Below are 19843 nucleotides of genomic sequence, written 5' to 3'. Positions count from 1 at the left end.
TCTTTCTGTTTCTTGAGAGCATCAAAATGTTAGTGATCTTTCTCATTCACTCTCAAAAGTAGGAGTGCCAATCTATTCCCTGTAAATGAATGACACTAAGAGAAGCTACAAAACAGCTTTGTGCTGCTGAACAACTTCAGGAAATGAATGGACCAAAAAGGACTAAGAACATTTCAAGATTCAGAAGCAACCAGGTACTCAAAAGGCAAACTGAGAATAAAAGATGGTGGCATCTGATTTCAAAACAAACAAACAAAACACAGAAAAGGCACTATAATAAAAGTAAAGGGTGCTGGAGTGAAAAAAAAAAAAAAAGAGTAAGAAATAGAGTATAAAGAGCCCTGGAATACAAATTTGTTGTTTGACCAGGGACAAGAGGCAAAGCACTCTCACTTTGGACCCTCCAGGCAGGCTGGAAGGCTCCTTTCATTCTCTTTTTGTGAGGGCTATATGTGAGGCTGCGTGGCCTGAGATAGACAGGGACAACAGTTTGTCTGATGTTGTGATCCTTGGTTTATGGAACAGGCTGCCCAAACAGTAGTCAGGAACCTATTGTTCTATTTTAAACTTACGAAGCTAAGAATAAACATCCATACTCTGGTGACTCACACCTTTATTACACATCCTTCAAAATCACAAACAGGTTTTCTAACGTGAAGTGCAAACATGCAACCACAGCTAATCAGCTTTGCAAAAAATCAATTGGAAAATGTCAATCCTTTCAACATTGCCTAGGGCCTATCTACTCTTCTCCCTCTTGGGTTCCCCAATTGCTGCTGCTGCTCTTCACTGTGATTAAACAGGGACAACGGCACAAGAGCTTTTGTCCTGCACTGCAGTACCTCAAACTAGAAAGGTCCCTTATTCTGTTGTCCCTTCTCTCTAGGGACAACTTGTTATCAGATCTTAATGAATATTTAAGCTACAAACTAGATATAGGTGTCTCCATGTTCTCCCAAGCTGAGTGCTGCTCAGCTCTTCTGTGGTAATGCAGTTTTATTTGTTCCTCTTCCTAATATCTCTAAGCATAATTATGGCAGGAATTTACAAATTTTGCCTTTACAAAGACAAACAGGTCTTTAATTTATAAGGCACAAGAGACTGTGGTGTCTAGTCTGATCTCTATATGTATGGGCCCTTGAATTTCATGTTCTTTTATCAAGCTTCTTGCTTTTCTTTGAACTACTGTATAATGGTAAGAAAGATAGCCAATCTTCTGTTTAGACTCTAAGGCACTCAAAACAATTCTGCCTCTGAATAATAACTCACCTCTCACTTAAAAAAAACCAAAAACCCTTGGTTGTAAACTAAATTTTTCCCAGTTTTACTTACAGCAGGTGGGTTTCATTATGCCTTTGTCTGAAAGATTAGAGAGACCCTCTCCAGCTAAACGGTAGTGATGTTAAAAGAGCATTGTACAGACTTCTGCAATTACCCTCACAAAAGCATGGAGCTCTGGTTGTTCTCTTAAGGAAGGCCAAGGCAGTTTAAAAAATACCTGTATTGTCTCTGTCACAGTCTTCCTGTCTCATCTTAGACAGATCAGTACTTGATGCTTCCACGTTCTCCCTGCAGTAAAATGTGAGTTGTTAACAACGTCCAGTTCTGTATGTAATGATTATAACATGATTTGAGAGCCTTGGGTGTAATTTGTTCTGCGTTAGTTTGCGGAAAGACTGAGGATTATTTAACTGGAGTCAAGGCTAGCAATACCGTGGCTTTGCCACAGCCTGCTGCATTTAGAGGGTGGGGGGATGGCCTATTCCTAATCTAGCTGCAATGCTGGAAAATCTAATTGCTCTCAGGTGTTTGTTATTATCCACCAACTGAAGGTTACTGTCACCACAAGTTAGCTAAGGGATGGGATAGATAGGGGAGTTTCTGCACTCCAGGGCTGGCTATATTAGCTCAAATAACATTTCAAGGTACCTTAAGACTTTGTGGTAAAGTGAAATGGAATATATGTGCTTTCATTTCTATTAGGTAGCTGTGGGGTTAAGGAAAATTAAGTGCTTAACTTGTAATGATTTTCAATGGGAATACAATGAGTCCCTAAAGGGATGCATGCCTCCCTGGGAAATCTCTCTCCAAACCCCCTATTTTTCAATGCGAATTGTGCATACAATTGAAGACCACCAACTTTCATTATAGCTTTTTTCCAAGTCAGAGCAAAATAGTTCCAATATCCTGATATCCTTGTTTATGTAAAATACAGGTATGTGCACAGGAAAAGGTACTTACAGCATAGTTAATGTACCTCCACTCTTTAAGCTTACTAATTAATACATAAACTATGTCCTATTTTCCTTTTTTTCAAGAAAAGATACTTATTGAGCCAAAAGACCCATACATATATCTCATCTTTTAAAAATTACACAGGGAAAACCCCCCAAAATCATATGAGTCTTTTTGTGTACCCAGCCATTTTATGGCAGAATACTTTTGTGGGTTTGATCTAAATATTTTTCAGTTAATTTGAAGGTTTTCAACTGACTATTATGAGACTTCTGTCCTGTACTGCATTACTCAAACCAAAAGGGAACTCAGATAGTGGTAGATGACAGCAGGTTTTCTACTGAGATTAGGAGAAAATATTTTTTTCAGGAAAGAGTACATTCAACAAACATGCACTTCAATAATTAATAATTTGGTTTAGTATATGACCCTTAATCTCTAAATTATGTGATGTGTATAGTTCGTGAAATCGGTCTGTATTATATGCCCAGGTTTGATTGCCTGTGATTTCACAGAGAATTTACCCAGTGACAGTTGCTTACTTTTTATCAGTGGTCAAAATTATCAATTTCATCACTGAGAAAATGTTTTCTTTGGACTCATGAATTTTCAAAAATGGCTCTCAAAATTTCAAAAATTATATGATAGGCAAATATAGCACCTTCATTAAGGTATATGAACAAGTACATTTCTAATTCAGTGAAAACCTCTATTCTCCTGGGGGGGTAGGGGAGAAAGTATCTCAAAGAACAACCAGGAAAAAAACAAACCAAACCAAAAAAACCCCCATGGCCTAATATCCAGAAATGTTTTTACTGGGATATAGTTGAATAAAACATCAGGCTGCTTCAGCAAGTAACAGCTTCTGACTACTCCCTGATGGATGCGCTTGAAAGCAAATGCTCATCCTTTGCTTACTGACAAAGGTGACCCTTTGATATTCTGAGCACTTGATGCTGACAATCAAATCCTGAAATATGTGTATGAATTTTATATGCTATATAAAAGTGTGTGTGGCAGGGAGGAAAGCAGGGGGATGGAGAAGGGAGGATATAGACAAACACTAAAACAAATGAGAACCCACATTCAGATTTAAATGAAGACTTAACAAGAAGGAAATTAATTCATATCCACAGGTTTAGTTGAGTCTTTAATCTATTTGCATGCCTGGATCATTTAGTTCTACAGTTCAGAAGCTGGGGAAAGGAAAAATATCTCCATGCTGTCGTGTTCCCTAGCTTTGTTTCTCAACAAAACTTTGTGTCGTGGAAACAGATAATTAAGGATTTGTGTGAGACAGCAGGTACAATCTAAAAGGCTGCACATTTAAATCTCAACAGGACCTTCTTGAGGAAGGCTGCTCAGCTAGGAATATGTTTATGGGAAACCTTAGCCAAGGCTGCCGTTGAGTAGATTTTTCTTTCAAACGAGTATTCCTCAAAGTGCATTCATCAGGATGTAAAGGGATAGCTCACATGACTTGAATGCTGCAACAGAAGGATACAGACCCTTTAGAAATGCCAGGCCAGGAAGGCACGCAGGTGGATTAGCAAAATATCAGCTCAGGTAGATGGAGCTTTGCTTTGGAACAGGTCACAAATCAGTCAAGAGCTTGTGAATAAGAGGATAGACCAACACAAGATATCACGGTAGGCATCTGCTACAGACTGCCTGCTCAAAGAGATGAAGTAGCTGAAGCCTTCTTTAGACAGATGGCAGAAACCCTATGATTGCAGGCCATAGTACTCATGGGGGACTTTAATCATTCCGATGTTTGCTGGAAGGGCAATATGTCTGTGTGCAAGCAACCCAGTTTTCTGCAGAATGTCATAAGAGAATTTCTTGATCCAGGTGATTGATGAGTTGACCAGAGGATGCATTATGTTGGACCCATTACTCATGAATAAAGAAGAACTGCTCCGGGATGTGCAAGTGCAATTTGCCCACAGGCCCCAAAGATCCTTGAGCCTAGCAGAAAATTCTGGTGGAGTATTATCCACAGCAGACAAAAAACAATAAATTAGGAGCCTTTTAAATAAATTGGACAAACTCACTTCTCTAGAACAACATTGATGCATCTAAGGATGGTGATATCATTGGGGAAGGTTCTTAAATTCCAAAAATAGGGAAAGTCACACTCATTCTAAAGAAGGGCAAGAAGAAGGATCTGGAAACTGGAGACTGGTCAGCTATACCTCAGTTCCAGGGAAGGTTATAAAGCAAATCCGCTTGGAAGATACATTCAGGTACATGAAGAAAAAGGTGATTTGGCACAACCAACATGGATTTAGTAGTGGAAAATCATGCTTAACTAACCTGATTGCCTTCCATGATGGCACGGATGGCACTGTGGGCAAGTAGAGAACAGTGGATATTGCATGCCTTTAGCAAGACCTTTGACACAGTCTCCCACAGTACCCTGACAGACAAATCAGTGAGATATGGACTGGAAAAATGTCCAATAAGGTGGGTGGAAAATTGGCTGGATAGCCAAGCTCAAAGTATTGTGAACTGTGATATGAAGTCTGACTGGTGGCTGATTACTAGTGATGTTCCTCAGGAGCTGATACTGGGGGTCAATGCTGCTTCATGTCTTTATTAATGACTCAAATGATGGAATGCATCCTCAGCAGTTTTTCAAATCATTAAAAAAATGGAGGTTGGTTGGGTGAAGCTCGCTCAATATTGAGAAGGTAGAGCTGCTATCTGGAGGGACCTCAACAGCCTGGAGAAATGGACTGGTGGAAAACTCATGAAGTTCAGCACAGGCAAATGCAAAGTCCTGCATCTATGCTGGAATAATCCCTTGTGGCAGTACAGGCTGGATAGAAAACAGTTTTGCAGTGAAGTATCTGGCCATTCCGGTAGACAAGAAATTGAAGATGAATCAGCAGTGTGTCTTTGCTGAGAAGAAAGCCAACTTGTTTGTTTTAGCAAAAGTATATATAGCCTGTTGATTGAGGGCATTGATCATTCTCCTCCATTCAGAGTTTGTGAGAATACAACTGGAGTACTGCATCTAGTTTTGCCCCTTCTCTGTACAAGAAAGACATTAACATATTGCAGTGAGTTTACAGAAGGGTCACCAAGAGGGTTAGGGGGGCTGGAGCATATGATGTATGAGAGGAAAGAGAAATGGTTTTGTTTAGAATTAAGAAGAGAAGGCTTATTGTTGTTTACAGTTACCTATCGGGAGGGCGTAGAGAAGGCAGAACTTGAGAAGGCAGTGACAGGATGAGAGGCAATAGACACAAGTTGCAATGAGGGAAATTCTGATTAGATATTAGGAGGGGAAAAAAAAAAAAAGAAAGGAGAGATGGTTAAGCACTGAGAGAAGTGCCCAGAGAAGTTGTGGAATCTCCATCCTTGGAAATACACAAAACTTGACCAGACACTGCTCTGAGCAACATGCTTTAATTGGTTTGAGGAGGAGTCTAACCTTCTCTGAGGAGGGGGTTAGGCCAGGTGGCCTCTAGGGGTTTCTTAATTATTCTGTGATTCTATCTGGCAGGAGTGATATTCAGTCCCAGGCTTCAGGTAATAGTTCAAGATCCAACATTGCCTGTCTAGGAATGAGGGTTTATTTTGACTGCACTAAGAATACTTTGTGTCTATGCTTTCCCAATTATATCATATCTAGTATTCATGAAAGAAAAGAATTCTCTCTGCAGCACATATAATTGGTGTGATCCTATCACTCTAAATAATCTAAAAGGAATTTTTCATAAAATACTTTCTGTAGGTAAAATAATAGATATTTGCATGAGGTAGGTTTATCAGGTGAATGGTGTAGATCCTGACAGGCTTTGTTACTTGGAAGTAGCATAAGGCTTAAGCACACACCAGTTTACAATTACCATGAATATACATGCAAGAGTTTTCATCCACAGGGCATTAACTCTTTGCCCTCAGCCCCCTTGGCAGTTGTTATTCCCTATGTGTACAGGACATTCTGTGAGGAATTTTAGCAGTTGTAAGCAGCATTAACTCTGCTTTAAACAACTGACCTGAAATGTGTAAAACCACAGAAAGAGCATGGAGTGGAAAGAAATCATGAATGCTCTGACACCTGTGTTTGCATGCCCTTTAAATCCTCTGCCAGTGCCCCAATCAGCTTGATTGTAAGGGCTGCTAGGTAGAAGGAAGCATGTCATAGAGCCAAAGGTACAGTTATACTGTTTGGCCCTGTCTTTTAGAGAGACCTTAACCTTCTGTTAATGATAACATGATGCTAAACACAGAAGTTATAGAAATGACTTAACTTGATGTTGCCTTCCGACATGAAGATATAGTATGGGCAAAGCTGACAAACATGCTAAAGATGACTGAATGATCATTATGTGAGTCTGTGCGGGACGGTAAAACCTTCTTTGTTCCAATAGACATCTAATGGTGAAATATTGCCTGATGTTCCACAGAGACAAAGTAAGAAATAGTGCCAGATAGATGATATTCCTGTACAGAGAGGCCATTCCAGCTGAGCTCTTCTGGAGCCCGGCTCTGTACAGCACAGCATATGCAAGTTGGGGATAGAGGGCTGCAGTCTTCATTGAATGATATGATTCCAAAATAAACATCTCTGAAAAGAAAACAGTGGGAATGATAGTTCTAGCATAAACATTTGCTGATCTGTTTTTCCCCTTCTCCTTTAATGTACGTTTTTAACTCCCAGCTAACTCAGTGTTGTATTTCTTTACAACCTTTGTTGTTCTGGGGTTTTTCCTGAAATTACAGAGAAGAGAGAAAGGATTGATATTTTTCCTTTCTCCTTTCCTTCCAGAGGGTGATTCTTCCCTTTCCTTCATCTGCTACCTCAGACTTTCATAACTACAAGCTTCACTGAATCCTCAAGTACTTGCAAGTGCATGCTGAGGTTTGTTTCACCCCATTAATGGTGAAAGCAAGCCACAGTCTGCATTAGCGCATACGGATCAACAGTAGGTATTCACATCACAACACATTTTCAGTTTGTGTTTTGAAATGTTACACTGACTGGCCACAGCTCTCAATCTGCTGCTGCCCCACTGTGAACCTATGTTCACCAGTGAGAGAAACGGCAGCAAAAGAAAAGGGAGTCACAGACAATATGAGTTTCATTTAATAAAGAGATTTCTCCAAGTTTTATGGTTTAATATTTTTGGTGAGCTAAGTGTAAACAACAAATGGTGGAGTAACAAGGGTTCTTTGTCTTGAGCCTGAAAAAGGGATTTTTTTTAGCTGTCGCTAGCCTGCAAGTTCTATATTCATGACATTGCAGGTTTATAGTGAGGACTTTACAGTGCTATACAAACAAATAAGAAAATGGTAATCATGGCTCCAAAGACCAGTGATCTAAGTAACCCAAAATAAAGCATGAACTTCACCTGCAGTCTCTCCTTGGGGAGGAAGATTAATGTGTTCAGCTGTTTTTCTATAGCTAGAAGTCTAAGGGTACACAATTCAGGAAGACATGCTGATTGCTAACAAGAGGAGGAAAGGATGATCGGCGAAAAGATGTGTCCCAAAATGTAAGCACTGGTATAAGCAGGTCATTAGCATATGGAAAACAAAATTCTCTAGTTCAGGGCACAAAAAATGAAAAATAAGAATTAACAGAAATACTGGCTTGAGGGTCCCAGGGTTTGCTCGCTTCTCTAGGTGAAATGGGAAGAAGGGGAGGAGGTTATGTACTGTTACACTGTAAGTACCATCATGTGCCATAATGGAGGAAATGTGGTATGTTTGAAACAGATGGTTGTAAGGCTCTTATATTGTGTAATATATTTGGATACAAGGATGATGCCAAATAGTTTCACAATTATGATGATCGTAAACATTAACCATGTTATATTTCCTGCCTTTTCATTTTCTGAATAACATTCTTGCCCATCCCACCCATTTCTCATTATCTCCTTTCTTAGCCCCCATATGACAGTTTAAAATCTGCAAGCTGTTTCTGGATTGTCATCCTGGGCCTCTAACCTCTCAACTGTCCCTCATTTCAGAGTTATCTCTATTCCACAGAGACCGGCAGTACAGAGAACTTCTATCAGCGCCAGTAAATCTTTCAAAGAGGAATATAAGACAAGTGTGTGTATGTGTGTGCAATTCAATATAGGAATGAAGGGCACTTGGGAAAGTCAAGTGGTGGAACATAAAATATGAATGATGGATGAGGAATAAAGGAGGTGCAGATGCACCACGGCATTTGTTCTACCTTTTAAGAGAATGACAAGTATTCAGCCTATTGAAGCGGGAGGCAGGTGACCTAATCATTTAAACGGAGGGGGGAAAGGGGCTAAGAACTCTGATTTTATTATTTTTTTTTTAAATCTCAGTTTAGAAATTTCTGACTTTCAGCTGTGCATAAGGTCATTTAGCCTCCCTGTACATCAGTTTCCTCGTGTGTAAAAGGCTGGTCTTAATGTTCCTTTCACCACAAAGTTAAACATATCATTGCAATTAACTAACGGACCCTGTGACTTTCTTGTCAGGAGCAAGGGCAGAAGTGCCATAAATGGCCCACAAAAGCCCTGTGCCCTGCTAAGAGAGAAGTTCCTCTGCAGAGGGTGATGCAGCCAGCCAAGGACCACAGCACCCTCACACAGATGGTGTGCTGGAGGGAGCCTACATCTGGAAAAGTGCAAAACTTTAGTCCTCCTCCTTCCGCGTGGTAAAGGGTGTGGAAGTCCTCCGAGAGGCACAGCATAAAGTCAAATTTCGTGTGCACATTTAGTTGTGGTAGAAGACTGTTGAGGACTTGCCAGAAACAGGGGTCCAGCCCAGAGCCTTGTGTACATTGTGGGCACTGCTGCAACCCACAGAGCACCTCAGATTGACTGATGCAACCTAAGGATGACTGAGAGCTGCCTTCAGTTTTGCTGTGAGCCACTTCAAGCCCAGGAATTGTTCAGGACTGGGAGGTCATTCAGTCTTAAAGCCTGGCTCTTGGGCTGCCAGTTCTCCTGGAAGGCGAGTGCAGAATCTAGACCCAGAGAAAGGATATTCTGAGCGTCAAAAAAAAATTGAAAACTGTTTTGAGGAGAATCCCTGAATAAATAGAAGTTACAAGTGGAACTTTTCATTTTAGGCCTTGGAAAGATAACAAATAGTCACTGCCTTTGGAATAGGAAACTGAAGACATCAGATGTATATCATAGTGCAAGTTACAAGGTAAAGAAAACAAACAGTGAGCAAGTGTTTGCCAATACAACTGCATAAAGGATGTTTAAAGCGCAGATAGGAAAAATGATTTTAGTTTGACTTTTCACATCTTGTTTTTTGGAGGAAGAAAAAGTTTTGGTGATAAGTACAGAATGCTAGCATACTAAAGATCTTTGAGAAAGTGAAGGTTTCTCTTGCTAGTTACCACGTCATCCAATTAAGATATAACACCTTTTAACCACTGGAGTAATGTGACACATTATTGCCTCAAATGCTGAAAATGCATGGACAGTATTACATGACAATAATTTTCCTTGTTTAAATAGCCCCTTGTGTGTGCTCACAGCCAGATATTTTTGTCTCAGTATGTGACTTAGCCCCATTACTTGCAATGGTTTGGAGAGATTCTACCTTTTGTTTGATTTGCTTCTGGTGAAATACGCTGCAAAGAACGGTTCTGCTTGCCTTCAGAACAGCTGTAGCCGGAAGTAAAATCAGGCAAAAGAAAGAAACACAGTACTGAAACTATATTGTAATGTGATGCCATTTAATTCATCCCCTCCCCCTCCAAAGCAGGATCAACAGTACCTTAAACCATTCCTGACAGAGGGGAATTTATTTTTCCCAGTGGTTCTTTCAACACCAGACAAAAGGATTCTGGTTTTGCCTACAGTAATGCAGTATCCTCTCTGCTTTGCCCAGTCACATAGCAGCAGGACTTTGACTTTATCTTCTTTGAAAAATGGAGTTGTCAGCAGAGGATGATTGTTTATGATGGGTTGTACAGGTAGTAACATCAGATAGCTTCCAGGCAAGCATACTGCTTGAACTATATGAACATCAGTAAGACATAGCAAAAATGAAAATTATGTCTGGAAGTTTCCTTTTAGTGCCGGACAGAGAAAGTGTGACAAAACTGTTCCCCAGTTGTGCCTGATGTTATCAGGAAAGCAAGCTGCTTCTTTCCACTGCAGGCTGCCAGAAGCTGTTTCTAGGTTAATGAGTAAGATTTAAGACTTGCTCAGATCTTTCTTTAGTCTAAAAGAAAGCGGCATCCTATCCCTTTACATAACAATGATTTGTAGGTTTGTGCTCTAACAAGACCACTCAGTGATGGATGCCAGTACATGGATTTTATGTAGCCAATGGGACAGCCGTGCAAAGACATCAAGAGCATAAAAATGGTAGCTATACCTTTGAGTATAATCTTGGAATAAGGCAGATTTTTTTCTCTTTTGCCCAGGAATATATGAAGACCTCTAGGGAACGTAGCATATATTTCTATATACAGCTTCATTATTTACCAGTGATTTAGAGATGCATTCACACCAGCCCTTTAAAATTGTACTAAGCAGCCACAGGTACAACTAGATCTCTTTTAAAACCCAACTCAGATGTGGCAGATTTTGGATAGGCAGTAGTGCTGGGCACTTCCCCACTTTGATGCTCATGTGATCCTTTTATTTTATTTTGGGATTGAGTCCCTGCCAAGTGCCATAATTTCTGAACCAGAAAAAAAGATATCTTCAGGTTAAAATGTCACTGTGCCTATCAATCACACTTCAATGAATAGCTGTAGTTCACAAGTTATTCAGCAGTGCAATGAATAATTCTAGTCTAGAACTTTTCTGCAAGTTCCTTATATTATTATGTCTGAGACTAACCAAGACTGGAGGTGTCAATTTCTACTCTTTTTAAAAGGCTTTATTTCATGAATATACAGGGATGAAATTCAGGAATAAAAGAACTGGATAATAAAGGGATGGATCTGGTGTCAGAGCCACAGAATACAATCAACTTGTCTTGATAACACTGGGAGCTTCTTGTTGGCACCCGCATACTCTTGTCCAGTGTGATACAGCAACATATTTGGGCTGACAGTAAAATGCGTAGCAGACAAAACTGGGGAGCACCTTTTAATAGCTGACAGTATGCACGGGTACCAAAAAAGGGCTACTTTGTCTCATGTGTGCTTAGGCAATTATTTCCTAAAGGATGGAAAGCATTTGGGTTTATTTGATATAGAGTATACGGGGTATGAATCACAGTAGTGCTCTGGTCCATAACTCGGATGATGCTTCAGCATGTCTTCAGTACTGCCTTCAGCTCTATCTTCAGAGAGATTACCTTTCTTTTTTATTATCTCAAACCTGAAAGCATTCCCCTTCACTTTTCTTCCCCTTCTGTCTAAAACTAATATGATATAAATGTGGGGTTTGTAGAATAAGCAGTTACAGGATTTTACAAGTGTAATTTGGGCAGTTTATAGAAATAATGCTGTTAGAATCTTTCACAACAGACTTCTTATATCTCAAATTTTGATGTAGATGATTGAATTAAACAGATGCTAATAAATGAAAAGACAAAAGTAAAACCAGCCCAACTAAAAGATTTTTTTTTTCTTGTAGCTTATATGGAATCACTTTTTTACAATTATAATGTTAATGCCCATCAGCTTTAACCACTATACACAAAAAAAACCCAGAAGATCTGGGTATGACTGCTTATACAGTAAGACATAAGCACAACTCCCCTTGACATACATATATTGCTATTTTTTTTAAAGATTTTTCTGTTCACATTTCTTTATGTTATAAGAGAATAAAAGGACTATAACAAAATATTCTTACATTTTTGGTTCATAGTAAAGGTTAACATTTAGTCCTCCTAAGAAAAAATATGCTTCATAAACATGTTCATTATCCTCATTTGCCCACACCAATCAAGTTTAATTGCTCAGTTAAATTGCCTGGTTACCTCAACCTGGAGACATTCAGCTGTTTCTATCATTTATCCTCACACCAATATGCAACTTTCTCTGATAATAAATGGCTGCTCTTCCATGCCTCTTGGCTAATTGTTCAATTACAAGGGTGTGAGCAGTTCTGACATTTGAAAGACGTGTGAAAGGCCACTTGTGAACAGCCCAGGAACACAGAATCAATGACATTTATACATTATGTGTTGTTTCTATGCTTTGTAGTGGTAAGTATATAAAGTACCGATAGGCAGAAGAACAATTTTTAAAAATAACATCCACATTTTTTTTTCCCTCAATGACTCCAGTTCAAACTCTCTTGGTTTTCCGGTCGAACTAGACCATTATTTAACTGTCTTTCAGCAAACTCATCCTACAGGAATATTTGCTCCCCCATCAGTCCCTTTGAAGCCAACAGCTTCTACTCCAATTCTGCAGTGGAGAGAATAGGGACTTGAGGCTGAGCAGGTTTAATGTCAAAATTCACAGTGAGAATGACAGGCTGTAGGACTCGCCTCAGGACCACATGCTTCATATTTGGAGAAAGAGATCCCCATTACCCTGACCCTCCCCGAGTAGTCTGTGGAACAGAAGAGTGTATGGAGGACTGCTGTCTTTTAATTTCTTTCCTTTTTTTTTCCTTGACTCCATTTTTCTTACCTGTTGGGTTTTTTTCCTTTACTGTCTCATCTTCTGTTTTTATTTGTGCTCTCTTTAGGTAACCTTTTTCTCCCAGCTCCTATCATCTACTGCCATTTGATGTCCCTTTCCCCTCCTCAATCTTGATTCCTCTTTGTAAAGTTTCCTCTCCTTCCACCTCTGTCTTTCTAGTTCTTCTCTCTTACTCTCTTCTGCCTTTTTTTTCTTACCCTCTTATCTTCCTTCTCTACTTCTTCTCTCTGTGGACTCTCTGCCTTTGGCTTTTTCCTGTAGATTGGGCTCAATGGTACCCCTCATGAATGCTGATTATCCTGGTCGGAGCTCTATGAGTATTACACCAGCTGAGTAGCTCTTCATTTCAATCATGCCTTGCAGCCATTTAGCAGGAAAGGAGTGTCGCATCCAAGTTTGACTGACAGCTGATTGGCAGGCAAGAAAAGCAGCCACCATCCCTCATGGGAAAGCTCAGAAGCTTGCAGAGGGAGATAAAATGTCAAACCACTGTGATCTGCAGCCTTTGCTAAAAGGCTTGAGAGATCAAACTAGTTCAGACACAATCCCATTTTAGTTTGGAAAACTAAGCTGTATTGTTTCTGCTTTGAATGTCATCATCAATAGCATAATTACTGCATTCTGCAAGAGAGACTCCTATAGACTATGGCACCTTGGGCAGTATAGACTCTCTCTAGACTTACCACAGGTGCATTAGCTCTACAATTCACATAAAGGTTGTTACCTACATGGGGGTCTGCTGCGCAGGGAGATGGATATTCTCAGAGTTAAGCTATGATTTTTATTATTATTATTTTTTACAGACAGTTTTCTAACTGTCAGCATGCTTTGAGCTTAGAAATTTTCAGCTGCCTGTTGCTTCTTAGTCTATAAGCACAGTGTGCTTCAACTCTTTGTAATAGCATGGCTTGTGGTATTAGGGTCATGTCACAGAGTCCTCAGTGGCACCACAAAACCTCATCAGAAAATGGCTGCAGCATTGTTGTATGCAGTGGGGAATGAAAAGGGAAATGGTTGCCTTTTTCTGTGTAGAGAGAATCCTTACCAAAATATGGGTACTGTGAATCCCAAATATCTTGGATCAAAACCTCTTCTGGTTTATATAGTTTGACTCTAACAAAATTAATGAGCATGAGGGAAAATGCATATTACATTTTAAAGCTAAAAATCTGGCTTAGACAACCGTATAATTAAGCTGCATTATTTCCAGACAAAAATAATATGGAAAATCTTTAACATAATTGTGCATGATTGGCCATGGGATTGCTAGTTAAATAAGGAACTTCCTGTTGTTGATTACAATTTGAAGCTGAAGTGTACTAACCTTTCCGCTGAATTACTCCTCAGCAGGAGCTGGGCAGATAGGAAGACGAACTAAAAGCTGTAGCAGGCATTGTTCTTACCTACTTGCTATTGCTGGCCTTCCAGCACTTCTAAAATCAAAACATAGATGTGTATGAAAGAATCTTACCTTGCCAACATATTGGTAGTCAGTTCCTGTGTATTCCTCCAACAAAAAGAACTGATTCCACATCCAGCTCCTTTTGGAACGATGGAGGTCTCGCCTGCTGTTTCCAGACAATACCAAAACCTTTTCCTTTTCTGGAAAGCCACTAGTCCTTTTGGATAATGGAGTTAAGAAACTTTGGTGGGGCTGACCAGCCCAAAACAGCAGCCAGAAGCAATGGTAAGTTCTCATCACGGCAACACAAGGGGGTCTAAATAACGACTTTTTGTCTTGTCCTCAAACTAACCTACTTTACTGCATTGAATCCAATCTCATGCCGTCTTCCTTCCTTAAATAGTCTTTGCAGTCTCAAATGATCTCTGAAAAGAAAAATAACAACTTTTTGAGCATTTTCAAAGGTATTTAACATTCATCATTCAGTAAAAAAGTCCAAAAAGTAGAAAAGTAATAGTGATTGTTGAAAAGCTGGGCTGTTTCTGGTTCAAAACGTTGCAAGTGGTCCTTCAAATAATCTGAGTGAATCTATATTGAGTAGGAGGAAGGAGTCCCAGTCGTGTTGGGGGCGGGGGGGGGTCCCCTTTAACTCCATTTACTTCCATTCATTGACTAAGGCAAACCAGTCATTTGTCTTTTTACTGCCTGAAGATTGGGATGTAACAACTGATTAGTTTCTGACTGGGGATCTTGATGAGGTTACCTTATTACATCGAAGAAGGGCTAGCAAGAATGCACATTGTCTTCCCAGGAGGCATTCTGTTGCTATAGTTATGGGATGAAGAGCCTGGACTTAGATAACTCCAGGATTGTTCCCTCACATTTAAGAAGTTTTGCCTTTGACTTCATTTAGGAAGTGTCAGGTAAACAGGTTAGTGAAAGAAATGTGCATATTTGTCAATATGTCACACATACTACACCTGTTTGCTACTGCGTAGGAAGTTAAGTGGACATTTTGGTTTTCTCAGTTACCTACTGCCAGAGTTTTGTACTGAATTTAGGTTCTTTAGATAAATAGTTATATATGTAAATGTTTTCATTAATAACTTCTAAAAAGAAAAAAAATCAGCTAGTTCATCACTACCTGTGGGTTCTTACTAGCTACTGCTTCCTACTATTATTAACACTAAATATCTGTGCACCTACAAAATAGTTATGAAAATGATCCCTATCTCTGAAGACTGCATGATTTTATAATGAAAAAAGCTATACATACAGTACCACAGTGTAGTGCAGACAGTTCTGTTTTTAAAAAAGTTGAAAGCTTCTGTTCAGGAAGAAGAAATTACACTATGTGTTTCAGGTAACAGGTTATGCAAAATGCCTAATGAAGAGCTCTGGATCATTTTATAATGTGAAGAAATCAGAATTAGTTGACAGAAACACTCCACAACCTATAGTTTTCATAAACACTTTGTTAAATTTTTAGTCCAAACAGATCCATACTCTTAGAGAAGGATCATTTGATTAATTTTCATTTGGTTTCACACAGAGGCTTTTTGGAAAAGTTTTTTTTTTCAATATTCTGATCAAAAAGCAAGAAATCATTCTGAACCAGCTCAAAATTCAACACAGCATCTCTCAATTTTTGTAAATAAAGATTGTGGAATGACAGTCTGGCTATACTAAATTGAAAACAGAATTTTCTTTATTTTTATTCTGTAAGCATTTCACACAATGCTACTTGGATCGTATTCTATATCAAAGGCCCATTTTTTCCCTATATCATGTGTGTTTGTTTTTTAAAGGTGTAAATCAGGCAGAATTTAGCCTTTGAGCTACACTGATGGAGTCAAAGCATTTACAATGCCTCAGGTTAGCCACTCTTCTGGTTATCATTGTTTTTAGTAATAAATTGTATAAAATAACCTCAAGTCTCTTAGAAAATCATTTTCCATAAAGAAATATCACTTAGCTTTTAGGTGGATAGTAGGTAATGGAACCGGGCTGTTCAAACAATATTGTTTTACTGCTTCACAAGGTAAAATACTGTAAAAAGGTAACTTCTGGGTGAGCAGTCAGTTTTTCAGCATTAAGAGAAAGAATGGAAAAGGTACAATTAATTCTGAAGTAGTGTAATTTCCTCCGGAGAAGAGGGAAAGTTTCTCGTTCACTGTCATTAATGTCAGTGAACTTTCTGTAGCTAAAACCAACTCTGTCCTGCAGGTCATGGGAGCTGTGTCCACATAAGGCTTCGGGTGTTGTGAGACAGACAGTGACACCTAAGTGTCTACACACATACATATAAACATTAACACGCACACACACAGATAGAACAGCAAGAACAGAACCACTGCCCACCACAAGAAGATCTTCGCAGAAGAGGAACAGAAAAAGCCAGCGCGACTGAGCTTTACAATGTGTTCAACGATTGCCTTCAGTGCAATCCATGGAGCGCCGGCAAATAAATATGCAGGTCACTAAAAGGGGACACGGGGAGATTCAGGCACCGGGCTAGGGAGAGCTGAGGTGGCTTTAAGTCTCTCCCAGGTTATAGTCTCTCTTACCCTCCTCCTGCACCCTCCCGACCTGCGTAGGGTCTCGTCCTTTACGGCTCTGCCAGCACCCACTCCTCTAACCCCCGGCTGAGCGGAGTCTGTTCTGGTGGGCATATTCCCTGGCGTGACACGGAAGAGGAGATTATGTCTCACCCAATATCTCTGACTTCATTTTCTTGCCGGGTTGGTTTGTGGGGAGGCTGGGCCTGCCCAGGTGAGTTAATTAGTGCCCCGGGCAGCAGCAGCACGGCTGTCGTGATCCGTGCTCGCCCTGCAGACGTGAAAAGACGGATGAGACGGCAGCTCCGGCTGTGCGCACGTGGCTTGCCTTATCAGGGAGGCAGGGGCTGAGGTAGGGAGTGCAGCGTATGAGCAAACCTATTATTTTGCTATTAGTGAAGTCCGCACGGATTGCTGAGGCGTGAGGGAGTGAAAATCATCACTCGACAGGCTCCCCAGCGCTCGTCTCATTACCCCTATGGCCAAACCCCACTGTGGGGCTCCACACCTCTGCTCCTGCACGTAACGTTTCCTGAGCAGTGCTGCCTGGAGCAGCGCTACCTAGACAGGATTTGCGCCAGCCTTTTAAAGGATCTGTCCTTCAAATGCCAATTGCCAGGAAACGATTATTCTTGTGGGGGAATTTTCTGCGCTTGAAGTCAGCTATATTTCACAGCTCTGATGTCATGGGAGAGGTTTTATAGTGGCTCATGCTGAAATATAGCTCATGAGAATGATATCATAGCTGTGAAATACAGCCTTTTACTCTTCTCTGCAGAGATGTGTCCAAAATGCTGAAATAAGGGCATGATCCCGTAATGTCCTTCTTGACTGGGTAGTCTTCACTAAGCAGCAGAGCAGCTAAGCCCCGGCAGCTTCCCTGTGCGTGGCATGAGAGGAGACACACCTCTACAGACCTCGGCTGAAGCGTGCAACTGGGGTAAGTACCAACTGAAGGCCAGGATGTCTTTGCCCTGTAGGTGCTGGTAACTGGTTTATGGGTCATGGTGATAAATTCAGTTGAGTGAATAAAAAGGACAGGAGCACTATACTCTGGGCTGAGCCTTTAGTAAAGAGTGAGCTCCTGTGGCTCTTAAATGCCATTTTGTGCCCCAGTCCCAATATCTCGTGCTCCAGAGAGGTCTCTGCAATATAATAGCTTTTCTCGTGCAATCTCCTTTCTTTATTTTGAAAACAAGCCATTCACCAGGGATATTTTACTTTCTTTAAATGTAGGTGTGCAAATGTAATTGATGGGACCTAAAATTTCTTTGGTTTCTTCACACCGCACAAAGACAGGCAATAAGACAAAAGGGGCGCTTTACACATGGCATTTCTCTCAACCATCAGCTGGTCAGCTGGTTGGGGAACTCGCTGTGTTAATCAACTCTCAGGAGTGAAAAACAATTTTAATGTACAACAGCCTCAGCCAACTGGCTTAGCTCTGTCAGCTCAAATGTGTAGCAAATCAGGGCTTTTTACAGGAGAAGAAGGAATCTGCATACCCAAGCTTAAAAATACTCCCAGTCTAACTTTAAGTATGATGATTGTTAACTTAAAAGCAATGTCACTTGCAGTCACAGAACTGTCTTTGGTGTGACAAGTCATAGATTTAAAGTTTATGCTCATGCCTCTTTGAAGGATCAAAACCTCAGACAATTGCTTAATCACTATAAATATCAACTTACTTCAAAATGATTTCCCCTAGGTGATGATATTCATAGTCAACCTTTCTAGTCACCCTTTCTTCCAGTATCTCATTAACGTAGGTAATGTCTTAATGCCACCAATGTGAGAATTCAGTGCAAATTTACACCTTTCCAGAGAAATACTTAATTATTTCAACTATAAATCAAAGAGGCAATGTGTCCATTGGAGTCATTCCTATGAATCAGGGAGCTCTGCCCTGGAGATGCCTTTCTGGCACAGCAACAGGCATCAGGTGCAGGTTCTTGACATGAGGAACCCCAAAGAGGTTCCACCTCCGCTCCCACTCAGCACTGTGGCTTGTGCTGCTCTTCCTAGTTGGTGGTTAAATAAACCAGACTAGCAAAGAGCCTTCCCATGAGAGGCATCAGCAAGGAGAAGGAAAACATCTTTTCTTCATTCCATTCTGTTAAGCCCCATAGTACTCCTCCCATCAACAGAGTCTCAGAAGAATATGCTCTATAAAGTATCCTATACTCTGGATTTTAGCATAATTTCTTTTCAGATCCCATGCATTCAGTTACGTTTCTGTATGTATTTATACATCTCGGACCTTACAGGCTGCTGACTATTAGATTTCAAATAGCCTCTAAATATGCCAACAACCATCAGCGTCTCTAAAGTTTCTGACATAACGTTTATTCAAACAGAAGTGCCAGTATAATAGATCTTTTATTCCCTAATCATCTAGGCACAGTTTCATTGAGGGTTGGGTGCAAAGCTTCACACATTAGGGTTAAGGTCCATTAGTACACTGGATTGAACATTAATTGTATTTTCAAGAATTGATAATATAATGTTATTCTCACACCAAGACTGAATGAGGAGGTGAAAGTTAATAGATGATGTGGCATAGTAATTTAGGAAACTGAACATGGGAAATGATACTGATGTACCTGGGTGAGTGTAATACGGATCTGAAAATTCAGCTAACAGGAATAGTTAGTTCTAGGTTGGGATTTTGTGTGTGTGTGTGGGGGGGTGTTCCATTTATGTGACGCAATAAACTGCATCCATCCTCATGGAGATTGCTTAGGTTCTTGGGGAAAAATGCACAAAGACAGAGAATAGACCCTCCTCTCTCATTCTAGCAGATTACACTATGAATGCACCAGTGTATGTGCCTTTACTGCCCCCAGATCAGGTCTGATTTATGGTTGTTGGTGCATGATGCAGACTAGTCCCTGGCTTCACTAACAGACATATTATATGAAGTGTCTACCACCATCTTTGGAAGAAAAGGAGGGTTCTTCCCTGGAAGCTTTAATTTACATTTAATTTTGTAGAAGATGTGGGGATGCACTAAAAATATTCTGATACCATATCGTCTAGATGCTCACCCAGCCAGCACCAACTGAGTTTGCCAGG

At 40.3% G+C, this 19843-nt stretch overlaps 1 protein-coding gene across 1 annotated transcript in view; it reads right to left on the bottom strand.

The window, feature by feature from the left end:
- Window positions 1–14639, bottom strand: part of CDH6 (cadherin 6, type 2, K-cadherin (fetal kidney)) — a 47379-nt gene extending 32740 nt beyond the window's left edge. Inside the window, exon 1 of the mRNA XM_010585977.1 lies at window positions 14280–14639. Coding sequence (XP_010584279.1) covers window positions 14280–14507 — 228 coding nt within the window. The 5' untranslated portion in view covers window positions 14508–14639. The remainder of the gene's footprint in view (window positions 1–14279) is intronic.
- Between the last annotated feature and the right edge of the window lie 5204 nt (window positions 14640–19843).

Source organism: Haliaeetus leucocephalus, unplaced genomic scaffold (genome assembly GCF_000737465.1).
Source record: "Haliaeetus leucocephalus isolate CR32 unplaced genomic scaffold, Haliaeetus_leucocephalus-4.0 Scaffold137, whole genome shotgun sequence".
Classification (NCBI taxonomy): Eukaryota; Metazoa; Chordata; class Aves; order Accipitriformes; family Accipitridae; genus Haliaeetus; species Haliaeetus leucocephalus.
Note: the sequence above shows the minus strand (reverse complement) of the source record. Positions and strands in the feature narration are given on the sequence as shown.